Below are 15971 nucleotides of genomic sequence, written 5' to 3'. Positions count from 1 at the left end.
TCGGACTTTTGGAGTGCGCCCGAGGAGACCCGGCAGCTAATCACCAACGTGGTGTTATACAGTTGACATTCGCGGCCGATTTGCTATCCCTCTTCGTTCTAGCTTGCGCAAAGATCTCGGTTTGCCTCTTGATCAGTGTCATCACGAATCAAGGCTACCCGTGGCATCACAAACGCCCCGTACACGGTATCAACCAAAACCATCTCTTCAACGCCAACCGACTACTCTTTCTCTCCATCGTCTTCTGCACACTCGCGGGCGTCGTGGGGCTGAGCGTGCAAAGCGCCACACATCCTGCGAACCAGCCCCTGACGATGGGGTCGGCCAGCTGGGGAGGCGCCATGTACCTGTTCAACGGCGTCGCAAACATTGTGACAGATCTGTTACTGTGCCTCTGCCCATCGCCATGATGTGGAAGGTCCAGACGAGCATGACCAAGAAGGTGCAAGTCGTGCTGCTCTTTGGCGTCCGCGTAATGTCAGTATATACCCCTAACACCGCTTTGCATCTGCATACGTGAGCTTGGAGCTTTGTAACTAACTGTATCTATCTCGCAGTGTGCCGATCATCGCACTCCCGAGCCTTATCATGAGACCTCAGAGCCTACAAGGAGACGACATCACTTGGCTGGCCGTCGACCCTGTCGTATGGTACCAGGTTTCCCTGAATCTTACGGTTCTGACCGCCTGCGTGCCGAGCCTGAAAAGCTTCATCGACAGCTTGACCGGCTACACCTCGGGGCTGCGCATCATGCTCCCTTACGAGTACCCCGTCACCTCCAGCGGCGGCAAGAGCGCGGGCAGCAAGGTTCGCGACACGCTCGCGACCGCGGTGTACCGAGGTCCGCATCCTGGAGGCCACACGACCTCGATCACCGCGAGCCAAGCCCCGAAGGCGAATCGAACAGAAGAAGCAGAGGATGAGCGTGTGCACGGATCTAGCGAGAGTACTACGGGTCTCACAGGGGGTGGTATCCGTAGGAATGACCAGGTGCTTATTACGTACGAGACGAGGCAGACAAGCAAACCCTGTCCTAGGGGTGGAGGACGACTTTTAGACAAACTGGTACGCACTGAATGTATATATGACCATAATTCACTGTGTAATATATGCCTCTTTATAATTGAAAAGTCTAGGCCCTCGTGTCAGCTATCCTAAGAAGCACGACTGCAACAAAAGAAAATCATTTCCATCCCTATTCTTTCCATGGGAACAAGTGCTGTATTGGGTCACCCAACACGGTATTTGCGGCGGTTTAGAAATATTTTTGTTGTCCGAGTGCCGTCAGGGGCATCTGAACTATATTTCAAAAGTCAAAGATATTAATTACATTAACAAAGTACCCTTAAACTTTCAAATCATTCTCGTCTGGGCTCCGTCAATCTTTGGTCTGTGTAGTATGTCGTATTGAGTACTTATACTACTATATCGCACGCATATGGTGGATGTCCACTTTTACGTGCGATAATTATAAGCCAGCTGACGGTGCTACGGTTAGCCCATACAACGGCGACCTTAAAAACTAACAATAATACTATATAATAATAATACGAATAATTTAATTAAAAATTAATATAAAATTTTAAAAATACCGTTTTAATCTCGAAACGCTTTTATAACACTTTTAATCTTAGATTTAGAGTTAGATTTAATTATAACGGCTTCCGGCGTTAACGATAAAAGAGTAATAGCTTAGAGTTCTAATGTAACGCTATTTATTTCTCTTTTAATTACTATAATATCTCGTATACGCGTAAACTTCTAATTAAGGTTAAGCATTACTCTTTTCCTTTTTTTTACCTCTTTCTTTCTTTAAATTACTTTTTAGAACTAACTTCTCGTACTCTAGTTAGCCGATCTAGCCGTTTAAAGTATCTAAACTCTTTTAGAGCTTCCGGAATAAAACCCGGCGCGTCGCGTTATTAAAAATAATAATATTATTATTAAGCGTATCCGCCAACTCTTAATCTAGCGGCTAGTCGTAGGTATTAATAACGCTATAGAGGAGAATTATTTATCGAAAATGTCGAAGGGAGGCTTAAGTAGTCTTACCTTTACCTAGTCTTCTATCCTCCGGTTCCGGCTATAAAGGGGCTTATTAATATCGCAAGGGAATATACTAGTTACGGCCTAGCCGCTAATTATTATATAAAGCCGAAAAGTAAACCTTTTAACTAGCTCGTAATATCGAAAGAAGTCCCTCTTATTTATATTTATATTATTAAGCCCTATTATTATAACCCGACTTAACTATACGGCTAAGACCCCACTTACCGGAACGGGTTTATAATACCCCGACTAGGCTATTATAACGAACGCTATCTAGGTTTTAAAAGAAACCTAATAAAACGTATTAGGGTTTATATTAATAATATAAGAGAGTATCTAAACGTGCAATAAAAGTCGTTTTTATTAATATAATGGGTAATAGCTTGTAAGAACGAAAGTAACTAAGGTACGTAAGCTTAGGAGTATTTATAATAGTTTCGTTAAAGCTGTTTACTTTATTAATAAGTTAAGATTAATATTTAAATTAATTATTAAAATAAAAAGTATTTATATAAAATATATAAAGGAAATATTTATCGTTATATATTTAATCTTTTTTTATTAATTTATTATTACTTAGTAATCCTTTTTAAACGTGCTTGGTATTATTTAATAATCGTTTTTAATTACGTTTTACATTATTTAATAATTTCGTTTAAGCGTTTATTATGCTACATAACTTATTATTAGTTACCGTTATTTTATAAGTGCGTTCGCTTTATCGCCGGGCGTAGAAGTAGTATTACTCGTTATTAAAAAAAGTCAGGTTTTATATTTATATAGCTGGCGGTGCGGTTCATAGTTATAATATCATAGCCTGTTCGGAGTATAATAATTCTATACCGGTAAGTAAGGTTTTTTAACCGTATAATTAGGTCGGGTTATAATATTATCCTCCTTTTTCTAATTATTTTATTTTTAAAGTATTAATTTTATAAATATTTTAGCCGTCCGTTTATTATAATTTATAGTAGGTTTTTCTTTCCTTATTATTTTTATTATAATATATATTTATTATAAATAGTTACGTCGAAAAATTTCGAATTAAGCTTAATCGTTCTTTTACCGTTCATTATACGGATTTTGTCGAAACTTTTTTAAATTTAGTTTCGAAGTTATACCTTATAATCGTTATTTTATAAAGGAGTAGTTTTATATAATAATAAAAGGCGTTAATAAGTATAAGGAATATACTCGTATTAGCTATACGTATAATAGTATCGGGGTTTTACTATTTTTTTTACGGCGTGTGCAGAACGAGCACGACCGCCTGTTTTGAGAAGAGTTCGCCGTAGAAGCTCATTTTTTAGAGCTTTAGCGCTAAATTAACGAAGCCGTTACTCGCTTTATTCGTTTCCGTAAATAAAAAGAAATAGCTCGTACTTAAGGAGTAAAATTAGTACAGCGTGGTTTATATTTTTTAGACGAGCTAGAAGAATAAGAGCGTCGGGAGTCTAAAGCCGTTATAGCCGTTTAAGCTTACGGGGGTTTTAGTGTTATTAATTAGAACGCGACCGACTTTTTCTTTCGAACCGATCCCTAAGGTTATTATTTAAACGCCTATAATTTTTTAATAGTATTTATTAAATATTTCCTAGGTTTTGAAGTGTTATTTTTTAATAGGTAATTTTTTTATTAAATGAAGTATTAAAAGCTTCGTTTTTTCCTTTTTTTATTAATAATTTCGTCGATTTCGTACTTATATTAATCTGTTTCGATTTTTAGTTATATATCGACTAAAGTTCTCTCGGCCGCTGGCTCGAATAACAAAATATGAAATATAAGGTATATCCGTATTATTTTAAGTAGTAATAATTAGTAATTAGTTTTTAAAATAACTTTTATAATTTTAAATAGTCCGATCTTTTTAAAGTTTAATTTATTACTTAATTACTTAATTTTAATATTTTGTTATAAGAGGTAAACTTTTTTCCTTTTTTAAAGGTTGGTCCTTTTAACTTTGTTCGGTCGGCGTATCCTTTTATCCGCTATTAAAAGAAGGTAAGGTCTTATTATAATATAATTTAAAGTTTTTTTAGTTTTCTGATTTATATAGTCGCGATTAATACTAGTTCTTTTTTAAGGGTTTTTTAATGATTTCCAGGTCGTACCCGTAGTTCGCTCGGAATAGTAAGATGCGCGTAGCTTCGTTATTTATATTATTATAGGCGAATTAGGCTATAAATAATAATTATACTTAATTATTTTATTTATAATTAATATAATAGTGTAGGTATTGTTTTAAGGTTTAGTTTATTTGCTCGGTTTATTTATCTGTTTAAGGGTAGTAAGCCGTGGATAATTTATACTTAACTCTAAATTATACTATAAATAACTTTTAGAATTTAGTGGTGAATAGTTTGTTTTTATTAGAGATGATCGTTTTGAGTAACCCGTATTAGCTAACGATTATTCGGAGGAACGTGTATGTTAAATTATTAATATCGCTAAATTCTTTATATGGTAGGAAGTAGGTGTACTTCGTGAGTTTATTCGTAATTATTAAGATATTATTGTAGTCGATCTTGGTTAGGGGTTTCTTTAATAGGGGCAGCTTAATAACGAAATTAAGTGTAATAGTTTTTTATGCCTTGTCCGGTGGTAGGATCGGCTATAATTCTCTGTATAATCGGTGTCGGGTAGCTTTAGCTTTATTATAGAGGTTATATTTACCGATTATTTTAACTACGGTTAGTTTGAGGTTTTTATAGTTAAATTGTTTAGTAATTTTTTTCCGGGTTTTAAATATCCTTTAGTATCCGTGTGTAAGATATTTATAGAATTTTTTAATAAAGTCCTCGCGATATTGTTCGGGAATATAAATCTTATTTCGGTAGAAGGTAAGGCCGTCGCGGTTTTCGAGGTGATCTTTAAGGTAGTTTACGGGGTCGGGGTTTTAATTAAATTGCCGAAACTTAATAACCTATTCGTTGTTATATTGGACGTAGTTCGTAGCGTTTAATTATTTTAAGGGTGCGAGGTTGCCGTTTTAATTATAAGTGAGAATTGTTCGCGTTTTAGGCGGAACCTTTTCTTAATAATCTGGTCGTCGGCTTAACGCGTTAACGCGGCTGTTCTTATTACTTTTCCGGTAGATAATAGTAAGGTTAAATTTTGAAAAGAATTTAAATTATTATATTTATTATTTATTTAGCTCCTTAATAATAATAAACGTTATAAGGTTTTTATAATTAGTATAGACTTTAATTAGTTTTATTATTTCGTTAAAATAATATTTCTATTTTTCGTAAACTTTAATAATAGCTATTAACTTTTTATTATAAATTTAATAGTTTAGTTCTAATTTATTAAGCTTTTTCGAAAAAAATGCGACGGGGTGCGACTTTCCGTTATCGTTTCGTTAGTTTAGCTATCCTCCGATTGTATAGTTTGATGCATCGGTTTCGATTTTAAAAGGTCTAGACGGATCTGTTACGCGAAGTATTAATTCGCTAAGGATTCGTTTTTTAATATCGTAAAAGGCCTTATTTTTCTTCTCCGTTTATTGGAATAGTTCGTCCTTTTTCGTTAAGTTCGTTAGGGGTGTTGCTATCCTATTAAATTCGGGGACGAAAATCCGGTAATAATTAGTTAATCCTAAGAAGGATTTGATTTCTGTAGCGCTTATAGGCGTGGGTTACTTTTTAACTGTTGAGATTTTCGAAGGTTCTATTTAGATTTCACCGGGGATATTATATATTTTATGAAGGTAACGGATCGTTAGTGGAATTCGCTTTTTTTGGGTTGATTAGTAGGTTAGCGTCCTGTAGCTTTTAAAGTATTAGTTTTATATACTCTCGGTACTATTCGTTGTTCTCGGAGTAGATGAGGATGTCGTTGAGGTATATTACGATAAACTTGTTAAGGTATTTTCGTAGGATATGGTTAATTATGGATTAAAAGTTAGTTGGTATGTTAATTAAGTTAAACGGTATAGTTTAGTATTTGAAATAGTTATACTTAGTTTAGAACGCGGTTTTCTATTCCTTTCCTTTTTTAATTTAGATTAGGTTATATATATTAAAAAGGTCGAATATTATAAAGATTTTAACGTATAATAATTTATTCCGTAAATCGCTAATTAAAAATAAGGGGTATCGATTCTTAATAATAATTTCGTTAAGCTTCTAATAATTAATATATATACGTTATTTAGGTTTCTTATTTTTACTCTTTTTTTAAGACGAAGAGGATAGGGAAGCCTGCTGGTGATGTAGATGGTTGGATAACTTTTTTTTCGAGATTTTTCGTGATATACTTTTTTAAGGCTTGTTTATGCTCCTGGTTAAATTTATATATAAGTATGAATAAGGGTTTTTTCCTATTTTTAAAGGGTATTTTATAATCTTATTATACGTGAAGCGGTAAGCCTATTTCTAGTTTTTTATTAAAAAATACTTCGAATTACCGGTACTCTTTTAATATAATCGTTATAACGTTCGGCTTAAACTTTTTAATAATAATATATACTTTAAAGATTTTAAGTTTATTAAGGGGTCGTTTTTTAAACCGCTATTTATCGATTAAACCTTTTTTAATATATTTTATTAAAATTAACTTATTTTTTAATTAATTTTAAAATTATTTACTTATAATTAAGGTATTTTTAATATTATGTTATATTTTGTAACGTCCGTGATATTATACGTAATTCGTTTATAACGTTCTCCGATATTAATCGAAAGGTTCGCGACTTTTTTCCGTACTTCTTTATCGTTATAAATTATAAATCCTTTATCGACGGTTTTAAATCAGTATAAAGCGTTTTTTTTCTTATTATTCGAATTTAAAGCAATTAACGATTCGTAATAAAATATAGTTTCTTTACGCTTCGTTATTAAATAGCGCTTTAATATAAACTTTTTTTACGCTTAGTATTAATATAATATGCTTTTGGATAGCTCGATTATTTATTATTTAGTATAAGGACCTATTTTGGTCCGCCTATTATTATTTTTTTATAATAGGCGGCGTTTATTTTTTAAACGTTACGTTTATGGGTTATTAACGATATTTTACGATCAATCTTTATATCGTCGCCGTTATTTTTTTTTTATTTTTTATAGGGTGTTTTTTGATACGTTAGCGGAAGTGTTTTTATACTCTTCTTTATATAAAATACTATTCTTAATACTTAAGATTCAGGTTTTTTTAATAATTTAAAGGTTTATTAAATTCGCGGTAATTTATAAACGTTTTATAAGTTTTTTAATATAATAAAAGGGTCTTTTTATTAGGTATATACTTATATATTTTAAAAGTATTAAACGCTTTTTTTAAACGTTTATAAGCTCGTAATTTTTTTTAGGCGTATTTAAAGTATTAATTCTCGAAGTATTTTTTTTAATCTCGTTTTTTTAAGTAATATTATCATAATTATTATAAATTTTTTTATATTAATAAATACGCGCGTCGTCCGTTTAGGATTAACGTTCAAATTTTTTCGATAATATAATCCGGGTATAGTTACGTAATAAATTACTTACCGATCCTTCGAAAGAACTATTTATATTCGAGCTTTTCCACGAAATATTCTATATAAGCGTTATATATATACGAAATCTATAAAAACGTGAAGTATCCTTCGTAATAGGGGAGATTTATAAATCATTCTTTATTATATAATTATTATGGATTCCTTAATTAAAACCGGCCGTAATAAGTACTTAGCGTAAGTATTTCGAATCGGGGTAAGGAATATTAAAGATAATTAACTACCCGTCGGTTTTAAAGTTTTTAATTTTAATAATCTCGTTTATTAACTCGTTTATTAATATATTTATTAAGCGTTTATAATTTATTAATTATTTTAATTAGTTTATAATATTATTTATCGAATTATTATCTTCGTTATAAAAAAAGGGTCGCTCTTTTCGCATTATCGCGACGCTTCGGCTATAGTCCTCCTTACCTTCCAAGGTTTTAAAAAACTATCCGGTACCTTCCTTATCTATTAAATAAAAAGTATACCTATCGTTATAATAAGTTATTTAAAATAAACTACCGTGTTTAATAATAACGTTACTATTTTTAATAATTATTATAAAAGTATCTTTTATTTTAATAACGTTAATATATTATTTTTTTAAAACTCGTTAAAAATCTTTCCTTAATACTTAATATTTTCGAGTATAATATCCTAGTTTTTAATAATTATAATAAATATTATATAATTTCTTATTTTATTTATTATATTTAATAACGTTAAAATTTATAAACTTATTATAATAATTATACGCCGTAATATTTTTAAACGGTATATAATTATATTAATATAATCGCCCCGTATTAATTTAAGTTTAATTAATTTATTATTAAAATTTATTTTATTTTTCGCGGTATCGCTTATATATATAAATATCGATCTTAATAATAAATTCTATATACGAAAAAAAATTATTAAAAATATTAAGCCGACTAAATTTATTTTTAATATTATTTTTTAATCCTTAATAATATATTATAATTTTTATAACTTTAATATAATTTAATCGAACTATAATACGCTAGAACTCGGCTATATAAAAAGCGGCTAATCCTTTTTACTTAAAGATCTCAAGCTCCTTTTCCGCTTATCGCTTTTCGTCGAGGTTTTAAAAGAGCGACTTAAAGGTTTGTTCGAAGCCGTCGTAACTTTCGAAAATATATTATACCTCTGCGCGGCATAACTTAACTTATTAATTATTTTTTACGAGTTCGTTTAAATAAGGTTTAAATTAAGCGAATACCTTACTTTTAAAAAACGAGGCGGCGTAAATAACTCGCTAAATAGCGTTTTAAAACGTTTTTTTATAAAACTATTAATAAGTTTTAACTTAAATAAAAAAGCTTTAAAAGTTTTCGCTTATCCCGTTAAAAAGGGTTAGCGTATTAATTTTTTTACCCTTTTTTAATATAATAAGGGTTTAAATAATATTAATAATTATATAAAAAAGATATATTTTTTTATATAGCTTATTAATATTATAAAATATTTATCTTAAAATACTTTTAATTAAGAGCTCGTTACGCTTTTTTCGAGCTTAACGTAGTAATACTAATAATTAGCGCTTTTTTATTCGAGTTTTTTAATTTATTTAATTAATATTTACCGTATAAACTCGTTATTATTATCGTTATTATTAACGTTTATAATAAGGTCTCGCTAAGAGGTATTAAAAGTAGCAATAAAAGTTTTTCTTTATCGGATAGTATTACTAAAGTTAAGTATAGATATAGTTTTTATAATATTATTATTTAAAGGTTTAAATAATAACTTATAAAAATAATTAAAATATAACGAACGCTATTTAGGTTTTAAAAGAAACCTAATAAGACGTATTAAGGTTTATATTAATAATACGAGAAAATATTTAAATATATAATAAAAGTCGCTTTTATTAATATAATAAGTAATAATTTATAAAAACGAAAGTAATTAAAATACGTAAGTTTAAAAGTATTTATAATAATTTCGTTAAAATTATTTATTTTATTAATAAATTAAAATTAATACTTAAATTAATTATTAAAATAAAGAGTATTTATATAAAATATATAAGGGAAATATTTATGGTTATATATTTAATCCTTCTTTTATTAATTTATTATTACTTAATAATCCCTTTTAAGCGTACTCGGTATTACTTAGTAATCGTTTTTAATTACGCTTTATATTACTTAATGATCGTTTTTAATCACGCTTTACGCTATTTAGTGATCTCGCTTAAACGTTTACCATGCTACGTGATTTATTATCGATCGCCGTTACTTTATAGGCGCGTTCGCCTTATCGCCAGGCGTAGAGGTGGCGTTGCTTAGGGTTTTATTTAAGTTAAAACTTATTAATAATTTTATAAAAAAACGTTTTAAAACGCTACTTAACGAGTTATTTACGCCGCCTCGTTTTTTAAAAATAAAATACTCGCTTAATTTAAACCTTATTTAAACGAACTTATAAAAAATAATTAATAAATTAAGCTATACCGTATAGAAGTATAATATATTTTCGAAAATTACGACGGTTTCGAACAAGCCTTTAAATTATTTTTTAAAACCCCGATAAAAAACGATAAGCGGAAAAAGAACTTAAAACCTTTAAATAAAAAAGATTAACCGCTTTTTATATAACTAAGTTCTAATATATTATAACTCGATTAAATTATACCGAAATTATAAAAATTATAATATATTATTAAAAATTAAAGAATAATATTAAAAATAAACTTAGCCGGCTTAACGTTTTTAATAACTTTTTTTTATATATAGAATTTATTATTAAAATTAATACTTATATATATAAATAATATTATAAAAAATAAAGCGGATTTTAATAATAAATTAATTAAACTTATATTAATACGGGGCGATTATATTAATATAATTATATACCGTTTAAAAATATTATAACGTATAATTATTATAATAAGCTTATATATTTCGACTTTATTAAATATAATAAATAAAATAAAAAATAACGCGTTATTTATTATAATTATTAAAAATAAAGATATTATACTCGAAAATATTAAACGTTAAAGAAGGGCTTTTAACGAGTCTTAAACGGACGATAAATTAACGTTATTAAAATAAAAAACACTTTTAAAATAGTTATTAAAAATAATAACGCTATTATTAAATATAGTAATTTATTTTAAATAACCTATTATAATAATAAGTATACTTTTTATTTAATAAATAAAAAAAGTATTGGATAATTTTTTAAAACCCCGGGAAGCTAGAAAAACTATAGCCGAAGCGTTGCGATAATACGAAAAAAATAATTTAATAAATAATATTACGAGCTAATTAAAATAATTTATAAATTATAAACGTTTAATAGGTATATTAATAAATAAATTAATATACGAGATTGTTAAATTTAAAAACTTAAAGGCCGACGGATGGTTAATTATCCCCGGTATTTTTTACCCCGATTTAAAGTACTTACGCTAAATATTTATTACGGCCGGCTTTAATTAAAGGATATATAATAATTACGCCGTAAAAAACGATTTATAAATCTTTTTTATATACGAAAAATACTTTACGTTTTTATAAATTTTATATATATACGATGTTTATATAGAATACTTTACGGAAAAACTTAAGTATAAATAGTTTCCCCGAAGGATTAATAAATAATTTATTACGTAACTATACCCGAATTATATTATTAAAAAAATTCGAATATTAATTCTTAATAAACGACGCGTATATTTATTAATATAAAAAGATTTACGATAGTTATAATAATATTATTTAAAAGGACGAGATTAAAAGAAGTATTTTAAGAATTAATACTTTAAATACGCTTAAGAAAAATTACGAGCTTATAAATATTTAAAAAAGAACGTTTAACGTTTTTAAAATATATAAATATATATTTAATAAGAAAACCCCTTTAATATATTAAAAAATTTATAAAGCGTTTATAAATTATCGCGAACTTAATAAATTTTCGAATTACTTAAAAAACCCGAATCTTAAGTATTAGGGATAGTACTTTACACGGGGAGGAGTATAAAAATACCCCTACCGGTATACTAAAAAGCGCCTTATAAAAAACGAAAAGAATGATAGCAACGACGCGAGGGTTAATTATAAAAGATTCTTAATTATTTATAAGAGCAGCGTTTAGAAAATAAACGCCGCTTATTATAAAAAAACGATAATAAGCGGATTAAAATAGGTCCCTATATTAAATAACGGATAATCGTGCTATTTATAAATATATTATATTAATAATAAGTGTAAAAAGAGTTTATATTAAAGCGTTACTTAATAGCGGAGTATAAAAAAATTATATTTCACTACGAATCGTTAATTACTTTAAATTCGAATAATAGGAGAAAAACGCCTTATATTAATTTAAAATTATTAATAAAGGACTTATAACTTATAACGATAAAGAAATACGAAAAGAAATCGCGAACCTTCCGGTTAATATTAAAAAACGTTATAAACGAATTACGTATAATATTATAAACGTTATAAAATACGATATAATTTTAAAAATACCTTAATTACGGGTAAATAATTTTAAAGTTAATTAAAAAATAGGTTAACTTTAATAAAATATATTAAAAAAAGGTTTAATTAATAGGTAGCGGTTTAAAAAGCGACCACTTAATAAACTTAAAATACTTAAAATATATATTATTATTAAAGAACTTAAGCCGAAGGTTATAATAACTATATTAAAAAAGTATCGGTAATTCGAAATACTTTTTAATAAGAAATTAGAAACAGGCTTACCGCTTTATATACGGTAGGATTATAAAATACCTTTTAAAAATAGGAAGGAACCCTTATTTATACCTATATATAAACTTAACCAAGAGTACGAACAAGCTTTAAAAGAGTACATTATAAAAAACCTCGAGAAAGGAGTTATATAACCGTTTATATTACTAATAAACTTCCTTATCTTTTTTATTTTAAAAAAGAGTAAAGACGGGAAACCTAAATAATATATATATATCGACTACCGAAAGCTTAACGAAATCATTATTAAAAACCGGTACCCCTTACTTTTAATTAGCGATTTATAAAATAGACTACTACACGTTAAAATCTTTATAGCATTCGACCTCTTTAATATATATAACTTAATCCGAATTAAAAAAGGAGAAAAATAAAAGACCGCGTTTCGAACTAAGTACGAATATTTCGAATATTAAGTTATATTATTTAATTTAATTAATATATTAATTAACTTTTAATTTATAATTAATCACGTTTTATAAAAATATTTCGATAAGTTTATTATAATATACCTCAATAATATCCTTATTTATTCTAAAAACGATAAATAATATCGAAAATATATAAAGTTAATACTTTAAAAGCTATAAAACGCTAACCTATTAATTAACTTAAAAAAAAGCGAATTCTATTAACGATCCGTCACCTTTATAAAATACGTAATATCTTTAAGCGAAATCTGAATAAAACCTTTAAAAATCTTAATAATTAAAAAATAGCCTACGCTTATAAACGTTACAAAAATTAGATCCTTTTTAAAACTAGCTAATTATTACCGGATTTTCGTCCCCGGATTTAACAAGATAGCGACACCCTTAACGAACCTAATAAAAAAGGATAAACTATTTTAATAAACGGAAAAAGAAAATAAAGCTTTTTATAATATTAAAGAGCGAATTTTTAACGAATTAATACTTCGCGTAATAGACTTGTTTAAGCTTTTTAAAATCGAAATTAACGTATCGAACTATATAATCGGAGAATAACTTAATTAACGAAACAATAATAAAAAATTATATCTAATCGTATTTTTTTCGAAAAAACTTAACGAATTAAAGCTTAATTATTAAATTTATAATAAAGAGTTAATAATTATTATTAAAGTTTATAAAAAATAAAAGTATTATTTTAACAGAATAATAAAACTAATTAAGATTTATACCGATTATAAGAACTTTATAACGTTTATTATTATTAAAGAATTAAATAAATAATAAATATAATAGTTTAAATTCTTATTAAGATTTAACCTTATTATTATTTATTAAAAAAGTAACGAGAACGGTCGCGTTAACGTATTAAGCCAACGACTAGACCACTAGGAGGAGGTCTTATTCGAAACGCGGACTGTCTTTATTTATAACTAGAACGGTAACCTTATACCGTTAAAATAATTTAACGTTATAAATTACGTCTAATATAATAATAATTAAATTACTAAGTTTCGATAATTTAATTAAATCCTTAACCTCGCGAGCTACCTTAAGGATTACCTCGAAAACCACAACGGTTTTATTTTTTATTAAAATAAGATTTATATCCTTAAGCGGTACCGCGAAGACTTTATTAAAAAATTCTATAAATATCTTATATACGGATATTAAAAAGTATTTAAGACCTAAAAACGAATTATTAAATAGTTCGATTATAAAAACCTTAAACTAATCGTAACTAAGGTAATCGGTAAATATAATCTCTATAATAAAGTTAAAGCTACCCGATATCGACTATACGGAGAACTACAGCCGATCTTATTATTAAATAAAGTACAAAAAACTATTATACTTAATTTTATTATTAAGCTGCCCTTATTAATAAAACCTTTAATTAAGATCGATTACGATAATATTTTAATAATTACGGATAAATTCACGAAGTATACCTACTTCTTACCGTATAAGGAATTTAGCGATATTAACGACCTAGTATACATATTTTTCGAATAATTATTAGCTAGTACAGGCTATCCGAAACGATTATTTCTAATAAAAATAAACTATTTACCACTAAATTCTAAAAATCGCTTATAATATAACTTAATATTAAATATAAACTATTTATAGCTTATTACCCTTAAATAAATAAATAAACCGAACGGATAAACTAAACCTTAAAATAATACCTACGCTATTATATTAATTACGAATAAAATAATTAAGTATAATTATTATTTATAGCTTAATTCGCTTATAATAACGTAAATAACGAAGCTATATACATTTTATTATTCCGAACGAATTACAGGTATAACCCGGAGGTTATTAAGAAACCCCTAGAAAAAGAGCTAGCACTAATTACGACTATATAAATCGAAAAACTAAAAGAACTTTAAATTATATTATAATAAGACCTCACTTTTTTTAATAACGAATAAAAGGATACGCCGATTAAATAAGGTTAAAGGGATTAATTTTTAAAAAGGGGAGAAAAAGTTTACCTCTTATAACGAAATATTAAAATAAAGCGACTAAGCGATAAACTAGACTTCAAAAAAATAAAACTATTCGAAATCGTAGAAATTATTTTAAAAACTAATTACCGATTATTACTACTTAAAATAATACGGATATACCTTATATTTTATATTTTATTACTTAAGCTAGCGGTTAAAAAAACTTTAATTAATATATAATTAAATGTTAAAACAGATTAATACGAGTACGAAATAAACGAAATTATTAATAAAAAAAAGAAAAAACGAAGCTTTTAATACCTCGTTTAATAAAAAAGTTATTTATTAAAAAATAATACTTAAAAACTTAAAAAGTATTTAATAAACGTTACGAAAGAACTCTAAAGGTTTAAAAAAGAGCTCCCTTTTACGAAAATTAACGGGCTAAGCTTTAAAAAATTTATTAAACTAAAAAACGACTAATTAATATCCCGGAAATATTTAAAGAACGTAAATTACTTAAAACGAAATTCTCTTAATTAATAATTAAAGAAAAATATTATCCTTTTTATTTAGCTTTTATATCCCTCGATAAAACGTTTTCGAACGCTTTTCTATTATAACCTTCTTTATACGACGAAAGCGGGCTAAACGACCTAAGGCGGTGGATAGCTGCGTTTATAACAGGAACAAGGCCTCTTTTATATCCGACTCCTCCGCCTTTAATTTCTTCTACTAAGCGGCTAGCTTCGTTAAGGCCGACGTAATAAAGGTGCTATTATAAAAGTGACTAACCCGAATATATTCCGAGCAGCGGAACAATTTCTCGTTTATATAATAAGCTAAGTTCTAGCGAAAATAACGAGTATAAAGTATATTAATTAAATTACTCGTGGATTCTACGTTAATAATAAGAGCTAAACGCGCAACGGTTTTTTTAGACCGAGATTTTTTAATACGACTATTTATAATAAATAAATATTATAATAAAAGATAATAAAAAAAGAAAACCTATTATAACTTAGCGTTACGAATAATTAAAATATTTATAAAATTAATACTTTAAAGATAAAGTAATTAAAAAAAAAGAGGATAATATTATAACCCGACTTAATTATACGGTTAAAACTCTACTTATTAAAACGAGTTTATAATACCTCGACTAAGTTATAATATTATAACTATTAACTACACTATTAATTATATTAATATAAACCTATTTATATTATAAAAATACGTAACCTTAACTACGAAAATATTTTAAATAACGAAAAAAATAGACCCG

General features: G+C 27.4%; 1 protein-coding gene across 1 annotated transcript; it reads left to right on the top strand.

The window, feature by feature from the left end:
• Positions 1 to 409: 409 nt before the first annotated feature.
• Positions 410 to 1057, top strand: PG994_008034 (uncharacterized protein; the record flags this gene model as incomplete). Its single annotated transcript, XM_066859443.1, has 3 exons — positions 410 to 477; positions 558 to 976; positions 1038 to 1057. The coding sequence occupies 3 exons, from the start codon at positions 410 to 412 to the stop codon at positions 1055 to 1057; spliced, it is 507 nt and encodes a 168-aa protein (XP_066714930.1).
• Positions 1058 to 15971: the final 14914 nt, after the last annotated feature.

Source organism: Apiospora phragmitis, assembly GCF_038363925.1.
Source record: "Apiospora phragmitis strain CBS 135458 chromosome Unknown utg000007l:2111988.0-4706623.0:1.0-2598199.0, whole genome shotgun sequence".
NCBI classification, from domain to species: domain Eukaryota; kingdom Fungi; phylum Ascomycota; class Sordariomycetes; order Amphisphaeriales; family Apiosporaceae; genus Apiospora; species Apiospora phragmitis.
Note: the sequence above shows the minus strand (reverse complement) of the source record. Positions and strands in the feature narration are given on the sequence as shown.